Genomic DNA, 22922 nt, shown 5'->3' on the forward strand with positions numbered 1-22922 from the left:
TTTTCCAAATGGTATCCAATGTAGATACTTTGCTTCTATAATGGAGGAACAATATCACTTTATTGAGGGGCACAGGGAGGAGGCAGAGAGAGTGACAAAGAATAAGCCCGGGAGTGGAGAGAGTTGCATAAAACTAAAGATTATGTAAGCCTCCACTCAAGAGTTCAAGTTTGCTGATGAAGACGATAATATTCAATATTCCCTGCCAAGTGTTAGTCTAAGGCGGAGGTGGTATTTGTCCTTCACGCTCACTCTGAGCTTGCACTGAGAAATAACAATAAGAAAGAGGTCTTTTCCCTATTGCGTCACCTCTACTCAGCAATGCGGTTACTCTCCCTAACTCAACCACGCCAAACCACAGGTTCCCACCACCAGTGGCCTATTCTTGGGCAATGATACACAGACGACCCAAAGAAATCAAACGTAATCATTATCAGGCCCCAGGAGAAGTAGGGCAAACAACCTTGAGTGTGAAATAATATTCCCAGAGTTCTTTGTAAGGTCCTGACTAAATATATCAGCTTGTGGGTAGAGAAAGATTGTTCCTTGCATCTGGGGCAAACATAAAGGATCACACTGGGTTCCTTGTAAGCCACAAGAACAAATGTGGCTAACTTAAATCAAAGTTGATTGGAAATTGAGTCCTTTACAGAAGGAAAAGCTAACCCTGCCTCCTGGAGAATGAAAACCAAGAAGGCACTGAACTTCCCATCAGGCCTCATGGCAATCTCTTTTTGAGTACTGCCATCTGAATGACTCAATGCCACCATGTCCATTCCTGAGTCTTCCACACGTGGTTAAAATTGGGGGAAGAAAAAGTAAAAGGACAATCTTTAACTATGTATTGATCTCCTTGACCAAAGGAAAAGCGATACCTTAATTAACAGCCCCACCAGGATTTCATGTAATAGATGAAATTTATTTCCCAAAGGTAAGAGGACCACATATTAGGATTTGCCCTAAACAGTCCCAATTTATAATTGTTTTTCAAGAATAACTATAAATAGCATCACTTTCACTCACAAAAGTGTCCAAATTTGGATAATAAATTGCATTATCACTCTGCACAAAGGAAAAACAGGGCATTGTTACCAAAGAAAGGGGAAGTGATGCTGAGCAGATGAAAATAACTACCATTACAATCAGACTGTTAGCAGGGGTCAAAACAAAATGTTTTCCTCCCATTCTTTCAGGTCAAAAGATGAAAATCAGAGTCAAAAGCCCTTATCAGTCTTTTGTTTCTGACTCTGACATGAAAATAACATTCCTATCCTCACTCTCCATGTGTTGAATTATTATGACTTTGACCCAGTAGTTCCATTACCTTGTCTTTGTATGTCCTTGCAGCTAAACCCCTAAATATTGAAGAGTTCTCTTTTACTGATTGTTTGTTTGTTTGTTTGGTTGGTTTTAGATATATTGATACCCTCCTGCTTTCCAAAATAGAACGCTAACATCCATTCACCCAGCTGGAGGGTCACCATGATACCAGATCTAGCATTCTCCAAAGCATGTACAAGATGGTTGCGCGCTCCTGCTGCTTACTAGTAATAAGGAGTCAAATAGTGCCTTTTGATTCTGATTTCCTCCGAGAGGCTGCTGCTCTACAAGCATGGGGTCAACTTAAAGGAAGAAGGTTTTTGTTTAATATTTTCTCCTTTCATTAGTGCACTGAAATTGCTTCTTGCAAACTCTGCTTGTTACCTAAATGTACTAGCACTTTTGTTACCTAATTAGCTTTCTTATCAGAATTCCAACCAAAAATAACAAGAATTGTAATAATGATAAGGTATCCTGCCCCCTCAAAACAGATTTCCTTTCGCACTTTATCTCTTGGTACTGTTCCGGCTTGTTTAATTAAAGTATCAGAAATTATTAGACTCAAATTATTTCTTGATCTAATGCTCAAATTTAAAAAACTGCTTCTTCTGACTCAGAATTTAAACCTTTATCAGTGTGAGGCAGATGAGTTTTTACACATATGCAACTGGATTCATGTAATTCAATATAGTTGTGGAGGAAGAGCCTAATTTAGCCTCTGAGTAATTAGACAAACAAATCAGATTTGGCTACACTGGGCTACTGTGAGGGGCCAAGGGAGTGGGGAAGGAGCATTAAATACTCATGTCTTCTCTCCTGTGCTCCTGGATCATCAAAATGAACAACATTAATGTGCAAAACGTCCTATGAAACTTTAGCATGGAGCTGTGAAATTCGAAGCAAAGATCTTATTTATTTTTTTAATTAGAAGGGTAGAGGTAAAAACTCACCAAACTCAAACCACTAACATAAGTGGTATTCAAGGAAGGTAGTCATGTCTGTTACGGACTTTAAAATAACTGAAGAGAAAGTACTCTTAAGTCATAGCATTGAGGAGAAAACTGTAAGATATATTGGTTACTTCTCTTCATCATGCTCTGTGAAAAAAATTCGGGTTGGAATCTGTTTGCTTCTGGTGGAGATGTGTGAGAGGTTCGCTTACTTTGAAGTCGTCTGCAATATGATCCCTTTTTGCACTGTCAAGCTTGGCTATCACAATTACCAAGCAGCCATTTTCAACTTGTGTTTTATCAGAACTTCAATCCTTACCCCTGTGCTCGTGGGATGGTTTGCTGATGTCTATCTAGGAAGAAACAAACTGGTATATATTTGCTTATTTCTGCATTTCCTGGGTGAGTGTCCTCTTCTGACTGGATTGTTTTGCAACTTAATTAAGTAGATTTTTGTTAGATTTTTTAGTTTATATTATTTCCAGCTTGCTCTTAGAGTAAAATGTAATAAATGAAGACTGTTTCAATTTGTTTCATCTTCTGTATTGTTTGAGGGTTGCTAGTAAATATGTGTTAGAAGATGTTTTGATACTTATATTGTTGCACTGATTATATTTTATAATAATTACCTCTTTACATGTCTGTCTTCTGTACTCCTGAGAATGCCCCCTTCCCACTCTAAGTCCAAATTCATGACAAACGCTATGTGAAACATGAAGTTAATTTGCTTCACAACTAAGATGAAATGTGCTAAAAAGGTTTTTGAAGTTCATGTAGAATAACTGAGAAATGTTTTCATCAAACAGTGGTCTTTTAATTAGTCATATATTAATTAAGACTGCATGTGAAGATGATTTTTATATTATGAACTATGTCTATACGCTAAAAAACGGATGAATTCAAACACTACACTGTGCATCTTTACATAGAGAAAGATAAATAAATCTACAAAAGTTTGAGAATAAAGTGATTATGAGAAATGTTGGAGGAAATACCAAGATTGATAAGGTAGAGAGAGCAGTTGATTAACAGTCTAGAATTTTAAGCCAAAAAGTTCAAGTTGTCCTAGACAATATGGAGTTACTAAAGATATGATGAAAACATTTGGAAATACTTCTCTTCAATTATCAGGATGGACAACCACAGTAAGAGGGTAAATAGAGACCAGAAAAATTTCAGGATGATAGTCTACACAATGGAGAGGTATCAATCCAGGAGAAAATATGTGAAAAACTATAAAAGCTAAGCAACTAAATATGGACACAAATATGATGGAGGAACAAAAATCCTCTCCAAGCTTCTGAGCTGAGGAAGTTAGGAAGATAGTGTGCCATTCAACAGTACGGAGAAGTACAGTAAAAAAGCAGGTCCAGGGGAACTGAGGAAGGGATGGGTATACGGTATCCAATATATTACATAACTTCAGGCAGATGGTAAATTACCATTCATCGAATAGATTAGAGTGTGATGCGAACTAGTAAGCTTCTTCACTGCTTCAGTTCTGTGAAATAAAAACTAAGTCACTGCATGGCAAATATTCATTCAATATTCAACAAATACTTCTCGTTGACTCCTCTATGCCAGACATTGTTCTGGTATCTGGGAATACAGCAAAAAAGAAAGCAGTCTCTTCTCTATTCTTGACTTTCTGGTACAGAGAGAGAGAAAATAAGTAAATAGATACTATGTCAGGTGCTAATGAGTGTCATGACGAAAAATATTCTGAGTAAGGGGACAGAACAGACTAGGCAGTGACAAGGTTTCTAGTCTGTATCAGATAATACTTTCTGATAAGGAGACATTTAAGTAAGGGCTTGAATGATTTACTTTGTTTAACTTGGTAACAGACCCTATCAGTAGCACTTGGTAACTTCTGTTAGTCTAAATTCCCTTGTAAATCAAACACTGAAATTCAGACTTTGTAATTTAGCAAACAAAACAGCTAAGTCAAACTCTCCATTTTTTTTTTTTTTTACTAAAAGTTATTTACTTGTGTCTTCCACTCACAGCTGTCTTCAAGTTCCAACTAGTCACTAAGTACCAGAGATTCTACCAAAAATGTGTTTTCTGTCTGAATTGCTAAAACCTTAGCTTGAAAAGGCAGCGTTCTTTTTCTTGACTATGAATATGGCCTACCTGCTGGGCTCAGCCATTACTGTTACTCCGGTCCATATACCTTTCCACAAACAACACCGATTTCCTGAAAGAACAAATCTATATATTGACTCTATTATCTAAAAATGAAATCCAATTTTGTGCATAAGAACCTTTAAGATTTGTACTGAATCTACCTAACTTCCGTCTCAACCATGGTAAACTTATCCTTGCTTACTTTCCTACTTTTCTAATCTTACATATGCTCTTTTCTATGCCTGAAATTGTTAACCTTTATCTTTAAACCCCAAATCCAAGACTTGAAAAATCCTGATATTCTTTCAAGATCCATGCAGTGTTTGTTGCTCAATTCCCTGTGTTTACCTGTACTGTGATCACACCTATTCAATTGCATTTACATCATAATGTAATTATCCACCTGCATGTCTGCCCTCTCTTGAACTCATTAACTCCTTAAGCGAAGAGCCAGTGGACCCCCACCACCTAAAACAGGACATGACAGATCCTGGTGCTTTATACTGAGCTATAACGTCCAGGTGTGCTGATTATGCAGTGCACAACCGCACACAACAGAGACACCTTTTTTTTTTGCCATAGATTTATAGATTTTATTTTTGTTATATCAATTTTATAGCAGAAGTAAAATTTTGATCTAATGAAATCAGTATATTATGACATGTTCTCAAAAGATGTAAGTGAAGTGCCTTTCTAACTTATACAACAGTACCACTAAAAGTGTTTAAATAAATGGTTGCTGCAGGAAATAACTCCTCTGCCCATCCTCTTAGGATAACCTTAGCCTCGTCAGGCCTCACATCACCCTTCCAGAGATGAACACTGAGTGGCAGAGAAACAGCAGGTTGTGTCACATCTAGCTAACCTTAAAAGGAAACACTGAAAACTCAATAATTTAAAGGGCTTCACCTCGTGTAAATCAATCTGTTACCAAATAACTATTGTGTGTATATATTCCTCACATTGTGAAAGGCACCATAAGAGAGACAAAAATTAGATAGAAATTAGACCCCATTTTTGCCTTTAAGGAATTCGTAGTCTAATTGAGAAAACTAACTATATAAAAATTTATACCAAAAATATGAATGTTAAATTAATAAAATGAAAGACAAAAACTAACATGGAGAAGCTATTTTCACTGATTAAACTAATAAAGAAAAAAATTGATAATTTGACTACTTCAAAATAGGAATTCCAAGAAAAGGAAGATTACTCAGTAACATCTGAGTTACTCAGTAACATCTGAGTTACTCAGTTACATTGAGCAAGTCACTTAACCTCACTGAACTTGTTTTTTCTTTTTTCTTTTTTCTCCTTCCCCTAGTCCCCCTTTTCTCCCTCCTCCTCCTCCCTTTTCCTGCTTCTCTTTTTTGGAAAATTGAAATAAGAAAATCCATCACAAAGTTTTTCCAAGAAGAAATAATATAGTATGCAAATGTTTTCACAGACTATAAAGAGCTTAGCAAAAGCATGAAATTGAATCATAATTTCTATTAGACAGGGAAACTCTTCAGGTGTAGTCCTTGCAAGGAATGCTTCATCCACCATTATCACTGTTTGTCCTCCCTTCCATGACTTGGACTGCATCATCTGCCTCACACCACTCTTGCTGGCCTTCCCACCTCTGTGTGTGACAAAGGAGACTTCACCCCACTGCTTGAGAAATGAGAGAAATAAGAACGGCATTAAAAAGAAAAAGAGAAGCAGAAAAGGCAAAAAGAAGCTATGTTCTCCTCTAACTACAATAATGTTATTCTTAAAACGTTTTATTTAACAGGCTTCTGAGATGTCTGAGATCATCACGTTTTCTATTACTCTATTGACTAAGAACAAATAACCCTTGTTAACAGTGGTTTTCTCTAGGGGTGGGATTACAGGAATCTTTAGTTTCTTACATGATGTATTCTGAACTGTTTTAATTTTGTTAAAATGGAAATTATGTTCTTATACATTCTAAGAAAAAAAGATAGTTCAGGTGGGGAACTAGGACTTTTAATTAGTTAAAACACATATATTGAAGGAATTTTCACATTTAGAAAAATCACGCTATCTCCAGAATTACAATGATTAACAAACATTTTAATAAGACAATCATGATGCTCCTTTCACAGGAAAATCTTATTTGTGATGTGATTTGATGATTCAATTGGTTTATGTCATATTTATTCTCCTTTTTCTCTGTCTACAGGCACTGCTTTATTATCTGTGGTTGCTTTTCCCTTGGAAGATTTCTATATAGGTACTCACCATATAATTAACAGCATACCAAAAAAAGAGCAGAACAGGCTGTTTCACGTAGCACTGCTGGCCATCTGCCTCGGCACTGGAGGAATAAGAGCCGTCATTTGTCTACTGGGTGCTTGCAGCCTTCAGGAGTATGGATCACAGAACCGAATTTTATTTTTTAACTGGTAGGTAACACTAGTTGGAAGAGAAACAGGTTTATGGCCTTTCTCTCCCTTTGGGGATTTCTCATTGTTTGCACTCTGATCCCATTTTGATGGTAGTAGTTCAGTCTTTATCATTAACTGAGCTGGGTAATTGAAAATATGTTGATACCTGTGACAACAATTCAATCAGTAACCATGGGAATGTATGAGTCAGGTACAGACCAACATAACTTACCAGCACCTTCTTGAAATACATTAATAAATTTATCCTCTCAGTAAATGAATGTGAAATGGCTTGTCGTATTGTAGAATGTGGCTTTGGAACCAAACAAGCCTGGGTGGAAGTCTCAACTCTACTTAATACAAGCTGCCTAACCTTGATGAAGTCATTTATTCTCCATAAGCTTCAATGTAATCATTTCTGAAGGGTTATAATAATATCTCTTCTTGGGTTTTATTAGAGACAATAATGTATATATTGCTGGAAGGGAACCTGACACATAGTAGGTGATCAATAAGTGGTAGCTGTATTTAGGATTTATTACATTGGAATAGACTAATTTGACCAGGGTCATATAATCACAGGACAATGAAAAGAGGAGATGAATAGGATAGAAGATGTATTCTATAATTTTTAAAAACATCATTACTGTTTTACAGCCACTTTGCCCCAATCACCTGCAAGAGTTTGTATTCCCTAAACCCAAACCGTCTTTCCTTGAATCTTCCCCTCTCCCAATGAGTTCTTATATGTACTTTTAGAAAACCAATTATTATTACCAAATGCAAATTCAAAAAAATTTGAAATTTTAATCTTAAGCTAGAGCATTTCAGCATTTAAAAGAGGATTTTGTTGTTTTTACTGTTATTCATCAGTGATTGTCAAACAAATCTGAGATATATCAAATCTTTTGTTCCTACTTTTCTGTGAAGTGGGTTGCCAACATTTTTAAAAAATATTCTGTCTTTCAAATGTTAGCAATGAATAATATTAGGGACAGATAAAAGCAATGCACAGAGAGCAATAAACAAAATGTCTACAGAAAATTCCTATTAAAATTATTAAATGAAAAAATTTAGAATAAATGTTATCTAAGTATATGTAGCTATCTAAGACAGTTACTTTTTCTCTTTCCTTCTCTCTCTCTCCCCCTCTGTGTGTGTGTGCGTGTGTGCTTATTTATTTATTTATTTATTTATTTATTTATTTATATTAATATCACTAAGCACTCAGGCCTATTTTGGATTAAGTCCAAATGTCAGAGAATAATGCAGTTTCACCAAAGGTGGAAGGGACTCTACTTCTTCATAGCAAACTCTGCCTCCTTGACCTGCCCAAAGGAGAAAGAAAAATCCTTCTTTTTTATTCTATTCAGAAGTTTTAATCCTTAATTAGCAACATCATTTTGATTAAATAAGACTCTGGAGGATTAGGACTGGAGAGCAATCAGTTGTTCTGAAAGATAGCTCTGGAGAATTTATTGTACTGTGGTCTTAGTCATTCAGAGTTGTGTTTAATCAAAGTGACATTTCTCAGTGTTGATTACAAAGGAGACATTATATGAATGAAATATTTCCTTTGAGAAATGGAGGGGACTCCCAATGGGTTTGTGCTTTAGGACTTTGTAAAGGGGGAAGAGGAGAGGGTTGAAAATGAATTTCTGCAGCTGTGAGAAACCGGACCAAATTTAAAATGAACACATTTCAATTTGGTTACCTATTATTTCCTATACTCATTAAAATCTCTAATAAGAAGAACTATTTTTAATTTTTTTTTAAACTTGAAGGTAAAGCACCTAAAAATTTGTATGAAGATTCAGGGTGCTATTCTTTAATGTGGAAAAGATTATTTGAATGGTAAACTCCCTAAAGGCTGAATCTGGTTGTTTCAGAGTTTTTTTGAATTTTTTTCAATTTAAACACTAAACTACAGGAAAAATTTTACAAATATCTGCTTGTTGCAGTTTATAGAAATGAATGTTAACTCTATTCCCATACACCCTGCAAGGGTTGGTGGCAAAACCAAAAGGGACCCTACTGGGCAGTGACATGGCTGGCAGAATCCTGGCTCATCATTTATGAATTTTATGGTCTTCAGCAAATTCCTTAACCTCTCAGAGCCCTAGGTCCTTCATCCACAAAATGGGAATACCTTATGGTGCTGTTGTATAGCTTATACATAAAGTATCCTAGCATATTATAGCTATTATTATTATTATTAAATGACAAATAAGTTATTAGCTAAATCATTTTCTAAATTCTGCAAAAGAAGGAACCTATTTAATTGGAGGCTCTCTTTAAAATGGGTAGTCTATTCACTTATAATCTATTTCTCCAAGGGAAAAATTCCACTAGAAATTACAACCCCAGTTAATATGATGAATTTCAGTAGTGTCTTTAAAAAAAAAAAAACAAAAAACAAAAAACATAGCACTTAAATATACAACCACTTGAAGGTTGCATCCAGTTCCATTTTCAGCACAGATGTCAGATGTTCATAGTTAGTTACAGGACCTTTAACAAGATGTGTCATTGTATCTACACAACCTAAAGCTTCTCAATGATCATGTTAAATGGTGTAGAGTGGAAGTTTCAGGCATTGAAGGCATCGCTGCTGAATAGAGCTGCCAAATGTAGGTGAGAAAACCACTTCCAGCCAACATTACCATCTGGTACTGGATCTTCCTCAACTATGTATCTCATTGAAAGAATAAAACTAAACTCCCTGAATTCAAAAGGCACAATAATCTGCCAACATCCTTGTACTATTATCCAGATCAGAACCTGGCTCTTTTAGCATTTTCCAAAATCTGAGGTGTACAATTAACAATCACCACACTGGTGATTATCTAGGTAAGTACACTTGTGCAGAATCTTTTCTGGAAGCAAAAAGAAGGTAGATAATTAAGTCTTTTCATGAGCATAATTTTAAATTCTACACTCAAACCTTGCTTCTACATTTCTCTGCTTACTTCACCTGATAATTTGCATCACATCTGCACATCATAGTCTGTTGCCAACTAGTTACCACAAAGAACGACATACAATTTAAAAGGTCGAATAGAATATTGGTAAAGTTCTTGAAAAAGTCTAGAGACTTATTCCTTTCCAGAAATTTTGAATAGCTAGTACTTAAATTGACCCTATAAGATATCTGTCTCATATTGAAATGTTCTGATTTTAATACTTATTTACTCAAATTAAATAATTTTTATCTTATGGAAATACTAGAGGTAAAAATTTATTCTCTTAACGTTTTTCCAGAAGCTGTTTTAATAGTCACTTGAGCATTGTTTGAAAGCCTCGCCCCCAGCCTCCTAGATTAGAATTTCCTGGGAGCATTGTTAGGGAATGTACATTTTTAGCAAGTGCTTCAGAATTTTGAAAACAGTTCCAGAGACATAAGGGAAGGGGATTCCAAATGTAATCTAGAAATATCTTTGGAAAGAAATGGAACTAAACGTTGGAAATTTTTGATGATTCACAGCAATTTTTCACCACACTTTGAAATCTACCTGATTGAGAAATGCTACATAATCCTTGAGAAAAGAAACAAAATATATGGATCTACATATATTCTGCAATTGTGAAGTCATAATTTATAAGGTGTATTTCAGCCAATAAAATCAAGGCAGTTCATGGAATAATCTTTTTAAAAAATCACTAGACCTTCCAAAATTCTATTTGCATGGGCTCTAGCCAAGTTTAACAAATGCTTCCTACTCACCCTAATAAGAAGCACCTTCTTTACCTCTGCCAAAACTGTAAGTTCTCAGGAAATACACTCAGAATTTCTCTCCAACATATAATTCTGGAAACAAAAGAATATTAAGGATTAAAAAAGACAAATTTCTTTTATTTTTTACTGCTCCTGCTGCCCCCTCCTTTTCCTTAAGCTCTGCTTGGTAGCTTTTACGTACGGTAGGTGCATGAGTAGTGACTTACTTTCATCAGTAAACATGAGGTGGTTCAAAGATCTTAAACTTAGGATATAAGAAAATGATATACATAAACAACTGTTAAAATTGATATGTTGGCAAAAGAAGACAAGGAGAGAAAAAGAATGACAGCAAGTTAAAAGAATGAAAGAGCCAGAAAGAGCCAGTGAAGCATTCCCTCAAATTTCTTAATGAAAAATACACGTTCTACTTTAATCTTGCTGTCTATTTACCAAAATCAATGATTTTTCTTTATTAAACTGCCTTTTCTTAAACAGCATTGTTGAAAAAAAATTATAGATAAAAAGTAAGAGCTGTAAAATTTCCATTTGCTCTTTCTTTCTCCAAATCCATGGCTTCCAGAGTATTCTTTGAAGTACTTCAATGGGCCAATGGTTACACTAAAAGAAGCAATGATTGACAACAGCCATTTATCATGAGATCAGCACCTGTGTTTCACTGACTCTTCTAAACAGTTCGATTCTATTCCATTGAAGAGCTACAAATCCCCTGATGAATTATCTAAATATTGTTCAATGCAGAATAAAATGTTCACTCTGAACTCTTTAAATTGTTCAGAAACACTATAAAGACCTGAAAGTTTGCTTCCATTCTTTGATACTTCTCAGGTTAGGAAAGATCATTTTACACCATTTCTCCTAAATCACTTAAAGTAAGTCTAAAGCATGTCAAACTGTTAAGACTAAGAAATGACAACATATCCAAGTGAATTTAAAAATTATTGCTAAATAAATTAGGGTAAATATTTTTAAAATAAATTATCTCAAATATATTGCTGAGTTTTGCAGCAGCAAGGTTTTTCCCTTATTTGTATTCAACATCATAGAATCATGAAGACAAAAAAAATTACCACTTACATGTACTCCCAGTTATTTGCAGTTCCCAGTCTATATTTAAAAGTAAACTAAAGAAACATATTTTTACTGCTGCTTTAAATTTTCCTTAATCACTGGTATTTGTTTTGCTTTAGTGCTTTGCTCTCTGACTTTCTGTGTGAAAGGTGCTTTATATATTCAATTTGCTAGTGAGCTATGAGATGAAAGGAGTCTTAATGGTGAGTTTGAAGACAGTGAGTTTTTATTTCTTTTATTTTTTTACAATTGATATATATATACAATTTCACCCTTAATTATCTATGGCTTGTCCTGTCCATGAATCAACAAAGACATATATAAAACATGCCTGTACTAGGTAATTCTTTCAGGAAATTACATAATCAAATAGGTTGGGTGGCATTTATTCAAATACATTTAGTACTTTCTGTGAAATCTCTTTCTACACATATTCAGCCTATAATTCTTTGGCTTCTAACTACTTTTCACAAGATTTAAGTCTTGGAATAATTGTAACTTTCTTTGACCCTCTTTAGAGAATTCGGTTTATAATACCATGTAGTGTAATGAAGTGTCACGCAGTGTCCTCTTGGATTTTCTCAGCAATACTTAACATTAAAAAAAGAATTTCTTAAACATTTAAAGAAATATAACATTGCTTTCGGCTCCAGCTCCTCTCAGTTGCTACAGCCACAACTCAAATGTGCAGCTTGCAACAACAGCATGAAAGGATGACCTGAGGCTGAGCCTACGGACTCTGTCCAGTTGTCTTAGAAAATCCTCACTTTGTACTTCGCCTACATTGTGACAAGTTTCTGTTACAGGATTATAGTAAGTCAGTTTCTTCAGAACAGCCATGTTGATATTTGATTACTTTCCTAGCTCAGTTATCGAAAGTTTTTTTTTTCTTAATATCATTTGTTTGATTGATTTTTTTACAAGAGGCACAATGTTATTCATCAATTAGTCATTTACTCTCAGTTTATTATGGACATAGAACTGTGCTAGATCCCATCAAGACAAGAAATGGAGATAAAAAAAATAAGCTGTTACTGTCAGGCAGCTTGACGATTTATAAGTAAGAAGACAAAACTGACAAAAGTGAAAATTGCACAATGAATATTAGCTCTGGAAGCTCAGAGCAGTGAAGAAGTAGAATATTCAATAGAGTACTGAATGAGGAAAAATAGATTAGATTTGATAAGGAACTTCGAAAGTGAGAGAGGGCAAGCCAAAGAACATGAAAAGTCACATAGGACAGAAATAAGCAGGCATGTTTACAGAACAATGAGACTAGCCTAATTCAACATGTCTCCTTTCCAAATGGATATCACATATCTATCTCCTTCTCTCTCTTTCTTTTATTATCATGGTGGTCTAGTTCATGTCCAGTTGTCATCCAGACTACTACAACAGCTGTGATTGGTCTCCTTACCGGGCCCTATCTATAATTCATTGATTTACACAATCATGTCTTCTGACCACCATTCCAAAGAGAAAGGACAATATTTATAATGAATGATATATAAAACATGGTAAGAAGTAATTTCAAATGTTAAAGCCTAGATTAATGAGGAAATGGTGGTGTCATGAAATCTATAACCGGAAAGACCTAGAAAGTAGTATAAAAAGGATACTTAGTCCAGTTAGCCTTAGAGGCTAATGCTACTCTTGGCTCTGAAATAACACAGCTGTGAGAATTTGGATGAGTGAATTTAGTTCTCTAATGCCCAATTTTTTTCTCTGAAGAAGAGGGAGAAAACTTTTGTGAACTTGCCTAAATAGAGCACTAAAAGCATGATCTGTAAAAAAAATAATAATAATAATTAGATTTCATCAAAATTAAGAATTCTGCTCTTCAAAAGACACCGTTAAGAGAATAAAAACACAAACCACAGACTGGGATAAAATATTTGCCGATCACATATTTGAAAAAGGACTTGTATCCAGAATATATAAAGAACACTCTATAAAACTCAATAAACAACCCCATTTTTTAAAATGGGCAAAAGATTTGAACAGAAATATCACCAGAGAAGATATATAGATGGCCAAAAGCCCATGAAAATGCACTCAATATCATTAGTAATCAGGGAAATGCAAAATAAAACTGCACATCGACTAAAATAGCTAAAATTAAAGATCGGCCATACCAAGTGTTGCCCAAGATGTGAAGGGATCTCTTATATACTGGTGGTGGTAATGTAAAATGTTATGACTACTTGAAAACCAATTAGAAATTTCTTAAAATTTTAAATATATATATGTACCATCTCACTCCTAAATTATTACCTAAAAGAAATGAAAGTTTATTACTACACAGAGACTTGTATATGAATATTCATAAGAGCACGATTTGTAATAGCCATAAGCTAGGGAAAATGTCCATCAAAGAATAAATGGATAAATAAATTGTGGTGTATTTTATAAAGGAGTACTCCTTGGGAATAAAAAGAAATCAATTACTGATAAAAATAACATAGACAAATCTCAAAATAATTATGCTAAGTGAAAAAAAGACAGATAAAAAGAGTACACACTTGAAAATTTCTTTTACCCCACCCCTCCAAAAAATAAAAATCTATCAATTGAAAAATAATCTATAGTAACAGAAAAAAGAGCAGGGGTTTCCTGGAGATGGGAAGGGAATGGCAGGCGGGAAGGATTACAAAGGGACATAAGGAAATTTTTGGGAGTGATGGATATATTCATTATCTTGAATGTGACTATCATTCATGGGTATACATTTTGAATACATATTCAAAACTTATCAAATGGTACACTTTAAACACATGCAGTTTGTCGTATGTCAGTTATGTCTCAACAAAGCTGCCTTTAAAAAAACAGAAAAAAAAAACAGTAATAAAGACAGTATGGTATTGGCATAAGTATAGATTAGTAGAACAGAACTGAGAATCAGAAAAAAGAATCAGATTTATATGGTCAATTGATTTTCAGCAAAGATGCCCAAAAATTCAAAGGGAAAAGATTATCTTTTCAATAAATTGTGCTGGAATAACTATATATCATATAGAAAAAAATTACCCATGACACCCTGCTAAAAAATTAATTCAAAGTGGATAATTGACCTTACATAAAATCTAAAACCATAAAACTGCTAAATACATACATACATAAGTAAAAATCTTGTTGATAATACGTGCCCTACTTTCTTCCTTCTGTGGCCTTGTACTTTCAGCAGGAAACAGAAATCTAATATTTTACACACAGGCACACACACACGTTCTTGAGGAAAAGCAAGGACACTCAGACACCACAGCCCGAGCAGTGTTGGTAGGGCAAAGTGAGGAGTGGGTCTTTATCCGCTACCCAGCAGAAACAGGCAGTGCTCTAATCCACGCTCCCGGGTAGTGTCAGCTGGCAAAGTAGAGAGCCAAGTCACCACATCCAGTCAGCCAGTGGAATGAGTTGAGGTAAGGAAGCTGGTCTCGATTAATTATCAATCCAATTCCATGTTCTTATTTCGTCTTTCCTTCAATTAGATGTATAGAAGATGTCATAGGATGACCCCTAAAGGGTCATACTCTTGACAGACCCAACCCCCTGAGTGTGGAAATAACCTGTGACCTGACTCTACCCAATAGAATATGGCAAAGATGACAGGATATCACCCACTGGTTATGTTATGTTACATGGCAAAGGTAAAGGGATTTTAAAATGTCATTAAGGTCTAAGCAGTTACTTTTGAGTTAATCAAAGGGGAAGTTATTCTGGTATCTAGGTGGGCCTTATCTAACTAGGTAAGTGTTCTAAAACTTAGATTTATTAGTGTTTGAACTGAAACATTGAACAAATTCATAAAACTATGTATTTTAGTGGGTATTTTTTATTATATTTCATTTTACCTCAGTAATTTTTTAAGTTAATGTTAAGACTTCTCTTCTGCAATAGAATTCTAGCAGCAGAATTTAGAATCAATGAAAGGTTGGGAGGTAGAGATTATTTCCCCAGAACTTGCAAATCAGACTACCGAGATAGGTACTTATTTGTAATACTATTCACAAGGAGGAGATATTGAAAGTTTTACTCAAAGGCCACTCATTTCTTTGATTTAATGCATGGTTTGGGCATAATTGAGTATTCCTGAGATTTCTCATACTTTGAAAAGTGTAATAAATAAGATTCAATTCTTTAACCATGTAACCTTTCCAGGTTCATCAGATGTATTCAGTTGTCAATGGCTTCTTTAGCTCCACAGCATAGAGTTGAGTAGTTGCTATAGAGATCACATGGCCTGCAAAGCCTAACCTGTTTACTATCGGGCCCTTTACAGAAAATATTTGTCAACCTCCACTTTAAATAAAAGAGAACACATTCTTTCTACATCTCTTCTAAATAGGAATGACACAAAGATAATGAAACTGATAAGACATAGCTGATATGTACAAACTTATTTAGAAATCTAATAAACAATATATGCAAAATGTAGTTCAGCCAAGATGACACTATTTTATAACTTACTAATGTAGAAACATTAAAATTAGCAATTTTTATCTGAAGTAACTCAATGGTATTTTTACTTTTGTCTGTCCATGTACCTCAGGTTTTATTGGATCATGAACCTAAATGCAACTGTTGTCTTTTTGGGGATATCTTACGTTCAGTATTCAGGAGCTTGGACCCTGGTTTTACTTATTCCCTTTATGTCTATACTTATGGCTCTAATAACTCTTCATATAATGCATTCTAACCTGATTTATCAGCCAGAAAAATGTAAGTAAATCACAGTTTACATTACCTTTTTGTTTTTTATGGGTGTTTTTGTTGTTGTTGTTGACACTTCTCCTTCCTCCTTGATTTCCTATAACTTCTCTTTCAACTCACAGAATTTGTAAATTCTGCCAGTTATTACACTTGGGAGCAACAGAGTCTGAAAGAATATCAATAACATCTATCTTCTTTAAGTTTTCCCTTGTTAAAAAGTTTTAATAATGGAATATTTTAAACATAAACAAAACTAGAAGAAAATCATATATGAACCCCATCTATATTGCTCTTAGCTTGAGCGATTATCAACTTATCTTTACTCACTTTTTTATATGTAATGGTAATTTCGAAGAAAAACTACATATTACAGCACTCCATTTATGCATGCATGTATGTGTGTTTAATATGTATATGTTATATTTAAGATAAACACAAAAAATATATAATCACAATGTCATTGTCTCACTCACAAGTGTACACAGAAAAGGAATTTTTTAACATCATCAAATACTTGGTTACTGTTCAAATCTAATTGTTTTCATTTTTAAATTTGTTATTTGTTTTGTTTTATACTTTAATCAAATCAAGTCCAAATGAGATCCATATATTCTAAATGAAAGATGTGTCTCTTAAACCATATATATTCCCCCTTCATCTCTGTCTCTTTTCAAAACTTTTTAAGGGATCTGAACGCGTCAATGAGCATTTCCAATAGTCTAATTTTGCTGATTACATCCATGTGGTGTCATCCAACAGGTGTTCTGCCTCCTATTTCCTGTAAATTGTCTGGTAGTCATAGACAATCAGATTCAGATTTTTTGGTGGTGGTGGTGGGAATTTCTTCATAAATGATGTTAAATACTTCAATCCAGAGACAGAGTGTCTGATTGTCTCTGTTTTTGCAGTGTCAGTGCCTACCGATGTTTTTTGCCTAAATTCACTACTGCATTGGGGTATTGCAAAGTAATGAGAAAAAGAGATAAATGTCTAATTCTTTCCCTCTGTTTTTAGATTTTGTAATTGAGTTGAGCTTCAGTATCTTCTAAAGGTGACCTATTAGTTTTCTTTTGTTTAACTTTTATTATTAATTTGTTGAAATAAATTTTTTTTTAATTTATTTTTTAACATCTACAGCACCTGGTATTCCTAGGTAGTGTCTTATCCAAGTACTAACCAGGCCCGACCCTGCTTAGCTTCTGAGATCAGACGAGATCGGGTTCATTCAGGGTGGCATGGTTGTAGACTATAAAAATTTTAATGTGTTTTAATCTACTACAATCATTGATGCTCAAATTATTTTGTATGTGGGTAGTGAGGTCCTCTTCATGTTGGCGACTGAGTCCTTCAGAGAAGCCTCTTTGATTGCTCCCTTGTTTTCTGGTATAAGATAATCTATGGTCATCACCTCATTCCCTGAACTTTGAGTCATCTCTTTCTCCAGAAAAACCGTGCTTCCTTTTCATATGTAATGGTACTTAGAAACTACAGTCTTGGTGATGGGGATGCTCACTACTACTTAATCTATTACAATTTCTAGGTCTTTCAGTGCAAAAAGCTAGAAAATGTTCTTTTTTTTCTTTCTAAGATAACATATATTTTGGATTATACTAACACCCTAGTCAAAAGCAGTACTACAGGATTTTTACTTAATCTTATCAAACTCAGATCTTCTACTTTTTCCTATGCCAAAAAGCCAGGTTCTCAATGACAGCAATACATTTGCTTTATCCCAAAAGACACACTTAGTTATCTTAGACTATAACCAGCAACAAGATTGTTGAAAGACTTTCAAGATTCTTCTTGCAGTTTTGTTCCTTTATGCTTTAATCCCCGGAATGTTCATTAAAATTATTATGTTTTGAAGTCCCTTGATATAGTCTCTCTGGTTAAACCACTAAATTAAGTGGATTTGTTCCATTTTTCTTTATACTTTAAGGTATTTTCAAATATTAATTTTGTTTTAAATCATGTAAAACAAGATTTACATGTTCCTGTATCTTCTCCTATTCCTTTAGGGGTCAATTTATATATCTTTTAAAAATTAACATTTTTTTTAATTAAAGAAAATATTAAAATTTTATGTGTGTATGTCTCTCTGTATATGTATGTATTTCTCCCTTCTTATATAAGCAGTAGCATATTATTCACTCTTACTTGTTTTTTCATTTGTTCTAATTTGGGGGTTACTTTGTAACTATATATAAAAATATTCCCCATTCCTTTTTATAGCTGCATAGTACTCCATTGTATGGTGAACCATTGTTTATTTTACCAGTCTTATATTGATACACATTTGGGTTATTTCTTTATTTTTACTGTTTTATAGGTTCTAATGAATAGCTTATATATCTCTCTTTGCATTTTCCCCCAGCATATCTTTAGGGTAGATTCCTACAAGTCAACTTGTTAAATCAAGAAGTAAACCCACAGATAATTTTGCTATATATGACCAAGTTCCCTTCTATAGTGGTTGTAACATGTATATTTTCACCAAAAATGAGAATGCTTGTTTTCTCATAGTCTTCCCAACACAGCACATTGTCACACTTTTCATTTTTGCCATTTTGATGATGAGAAATGGTATCTTACTGAAGTATTATTTTATACTTCTCTCATTATGAGAAAAATTGTACATCTTTTTATTTCTGAAGAGTAATATGAATTCTTTTTCAGTGAACTACCTGTTCATGTATCTAGTCCATTTTTTTATGGGATTATGGACTTTTTCTTTCAATTTTTAGAGATCCTTTCTGTCAGTCCGAAGTAATAAAAAAGAGGAACATGTCCAGTATAAACTTTTATTGAAAGATCGCTCTGACATTTTCTTGAGTGTATAATTATACATATATATACATATATATACATATATATAATTTTTTTAGATTCAAATTTTCTAAATAACTATTGAGCATCCATCCATTTGCTTTTCAATTTCCTATTTGAAAATAAGTTCATCTGAATAAAGAAATACATTTCTTCAAGTTATACAGAACTATGTAATCAACTCTGTTTATTGCCAGCCGATAGTCATCCATATGTTATATTTTTTTAACATGTAATAAAGTAACCTTTCTTTGGATATTTATAAACAGAAAATTATTAGATGCAAGTAAAATTATAATAGAAACTGTTTGCCAGTGGTTTATTTTACATAATACTCTATAAAATGAATATTTCAAAGTTGCTTTTTGTTCTGTTTTGTTTTCTATTTCTAAGTTATAGGATAACCCAACTCTGATGAGGTAAAACTCTGTCTTCTCTATAGCAAAGTATATAATCTTTATTTTGGCTTCTTTCTCTCTGATGACTAAATTGGAAATTCCTCAAAGCTGTAATTCAAAGCCATAGGTGACCTTAAAGAAATGATTTTTTATATGCTACCTTTTATTTTAAGGAAACTTTTCAAATGTAGACCATGCATTCCATTATGTTTAGCTGTCAAGCACGGCCTTCATTTGCATTTCTTCCCACTGCTATAATTTTGAGAACTGGCAGGTGACCAAAGAAGAAAAAAATGTGCATCTTCCATCTAGAGTGCAATGTAGGCTTTTTTATTATAATTAAGTAGCATAGATATTCATGATTAGATCAAGGTCAGAGGAGCAGAACATCAGAGCCAAGGACTTAAAGGTACAAAGGATGGAAAAATTGCTTTCTAAAGTTTTTTTAATAGTAATGGTGACACTCTTTAAATTTTGCAATAAAACATTTTAAATAGCTCATCTGTTTTATTTTAAAATAAAATAAAACACCTGGTGTGTTTGCACATTTAAACGAGAGCTTGAAGTCTCAGTTGCATTTTCATTCCAGTTTTTTTCAACTTCCCATTTCTGTTCCTGGTGCAGAAAAGCAATTTGAGAATTATAATGACAATGGATTCTTTTAAAGGCTGAGTCTACATGACACCCAAAATTATTTGTACAGAAGGCATGAGTTTTCTATTAAGTCTAATGGATTAATCCAAGGAGGAAGCGTGATGCATAGATGTAGATATTTTCAACAGCATATTCCTCATAATATTCAGTGATAACTCTACGGTTTGATGGGACAGGTAGATTACTATACAGTTCTTTTTCTTGTCCTCTCTAACTAACTTATTGGCTCCCTCTCAGTTCAGCTGATCAATATAGGTTTTTTACTTCTTCCCTCTGACTTACAGCCCATCTAGCATGACGTCTGGTGTCCATACTTCCTCCAAATCTTTGGCTAGGTTCTCTCCTACTAATTAATGCAGAACCCTAGGATTCATTCCAGGGGCCCTGGCTCTTCTCTTCCCACTTTCTTTTCTTAAGTAATCTCTAGTTGTATAGTTTTTAATGCCAACAATACACCAAGCACTCAATTCCCCGTGGACCTCTATGCTTACCTTGAAACTTATATATTCAGTATTGTGACTTGGTTATCTAGTAGTCATCTCAAAATTAACCTGACCAAAACTCAATTCTTGATTACTCCAATTGCAAACTGACTCCTTTCTTGTCTTTTCCATTTCAATTTAAGTTAACAACACCCAGTTGTTTAAACAGGAAAAGAGTCATCTTCAGTCTTCTCATTTCTTCAACCTCTCTCCACATAAGAAAATCCTACAGATTGTTCAAAAGCACACCCTATCCTATTCGCTTCTCTTCATTGTTACTATGTCCAAGTCACCACTACCTCTAGCCTTTCTCCCAGCTTCCTCTCTTATTCCATAAAATCCATACCAGAGTTCTACAGTAAATTTTTTAAAAGATATACATCATATGGTATCTCTATTCTGCATAAAGCTTCTTGTGCTCGCTTTGGCAGAACATATACTAAAACAAAACAAAACAAAAACAAAACAAAAACAAACAAAAAAAAAAACAAAAAAAATACTTCTTAATGGTCTCCCATAACACTGAGGATAAAAATCCAAGCTCCTTACTTTGGTCTGTGAAGTCTGACTCCTGATCAACTTTTGGACCTCATCTCCTTCCAATCTTCTGCCTGTTGAGATACTGCCCCATTGGCCTTTACTGTACCCAAATCTTTCCCAGCTCACTGCTACTTCATGACATACCTGGCATATACTTCCTCCAGGTTTCTTTGCTTACTTCCATTCTATTCAATCTGCAGTTTAAATTTCAACTTTTTAAGTCTTCTCTACACTAAACCCTACAATGTGTCTCTACCTTATCAGTCCATTCCATTTTCATTGTTGAACTTGCCTAATATTTTCTTGCTTGTTTAGTGTCATCCCCACCAGAAAGAAAACTTAAGGATTTGTGCATCTTGTTTACTGCTATATTCTCAAGGCCTAGAAACATCTGTTTGGTGTTAATTATGTGCATTCATAGTGCCAGTTAAAATTTTAGACCTCATTCATGCTTAACCATTTCTTGTTCTTAACCATTTTGTTTTTATTGTTTCATATCACCATATCAGATACAATTCTACTTGTTTAAATAAATTGTTTTTCAAAGGGTTTATTCATTTGAAGTCAGGGATACTCCAGGCCTGATCTATGGGTCAGTTTTAGTCAATAAATTGTTACTTGTATGCAACAAAATAAATACAGACACTGAAAGAAAACATGTAAAACTATTTATGGAAAGTTATAGTTTATATCTGTTGAATCTAATAATAAAAAAATTAAGACTTATATTCTGTATGCCTGTTTCTTATTTTATTCTTGTTGTATTTCATTTTTATTGTATTTTGCAAATGCATTGACCATGATAGTTGAGAAATTTAAAAAATGATATTTTATCATAGCTAGTTTAAGATGCACTAATCTAAGCTACCTCTCTGTAGAAATAACATGATAGTGATATTTAACTGTTTAATAAAATTGCAAGTATCAATTTAGCATGCATAAGAGTAGATCTAAATTTATTTTACAACAAATAGTGATTTGTTTATACAAAAAAAAAAAAAAGAACAGTGAGTTTAAAACATGTCATATTAAATAAAGTCTCTGAATTTGAAATATAGGAAGAAAATTGAAAGGAATGTCTTTGGAAATAGTCTTTCATCCTGGAAATAATTATCATTTAATAATAAAGCCTATCTGAAAGCATAGAGTAAGTTGAATCAATGCTACTAATAACCCTACTATCTATACAACACTGTTTTGCAAGAGTTGAGCAGAGAACAGGCTGATAAGCAACAGAGACAAAATAATAAGTAAATGTCAGAGAGTTAAGCCTCCTGGCCCAGACCTGTTCAAATTTGATCTCTAGACTGTTCGTCAAGACATTCTTAGTTCTCATCTTACTTAAACATTAAGGAAACTAAGTCAAATAGCTAGGAAAGTCTCACAATAGAGAGCAGTTCTTCCTGCAATAATCAAGAGATGTCCTTATTACTTCTTTTCTAAGAAACACAAATCTTGGCCACTCACAGGTACTTCTGTCCCCTTGACCTTCTCAGTTCCTGGGCCTTTTATTTGTATATGGAAATAATGACTAAAAAGAAGCAGTAATGACTATAGCTATGAGCCCATCTCCCTGTCAGAAATTATCCCAATATACTTCCACTTGACCTCAAGGCCACCAAAGAGCTACTGCTATAATCATTCTTGGTCACTACCAATTTGGGCTGGATTTGATTCAGTGACTTAAAGGTGAAAGGCTCCATATTCAATTACCA

The 22922-nt window shown here is 34.0% G+C and overlaps 1 protein-coding gene and 1 pseudogene across 1 annotated transcript in view; one reads left to right on the forward strand and one right to left on the reverse strand.

The window, feature by feature from the left end:
• The first annotated feature begins 2314 nt into the window (after nucleotides 1-2314).
• The window catches only part of SLC15A5 (solute carrier family 15 member 5), a 67867-nt gene continuing 47259 nt past the window's right edge, over nucleotides 2315-22922 (forward strand). Inside the window, 3 exon segments of the mRNA XM_016140574.2 lie at nucleotides 2315-2672; nucleotides 6589-6811; nucleotides 16147-16316. Of these exon segments, the coding sequence (XP_015996060.2) occupies nucleotides 2315-2672; nucleotides 6589-6811; nucleotides 16147-16316 (751 nt within the window).
• Nucleotides 17436-17554, reverse strand: LOC118614570 (annotated as a pseudogene).

Source organism: Rousettus aegyptiacus, unplaced genomic scaffold (assembly GCF_014176215.1).
Source record: "Rousettus aegyptiacus isolate mRouAeg1 unplaced genomic scaffold, mRouAeg1.p scaffold_m13_p_2, whole genome shotgun sequence".
Lineage (NCBI taxonomy): Eukaryota > Metazoa > Chordata > Mammalia > Chiroptera > Pteropodidae > Rousettus > Rousettus aegyptiacus.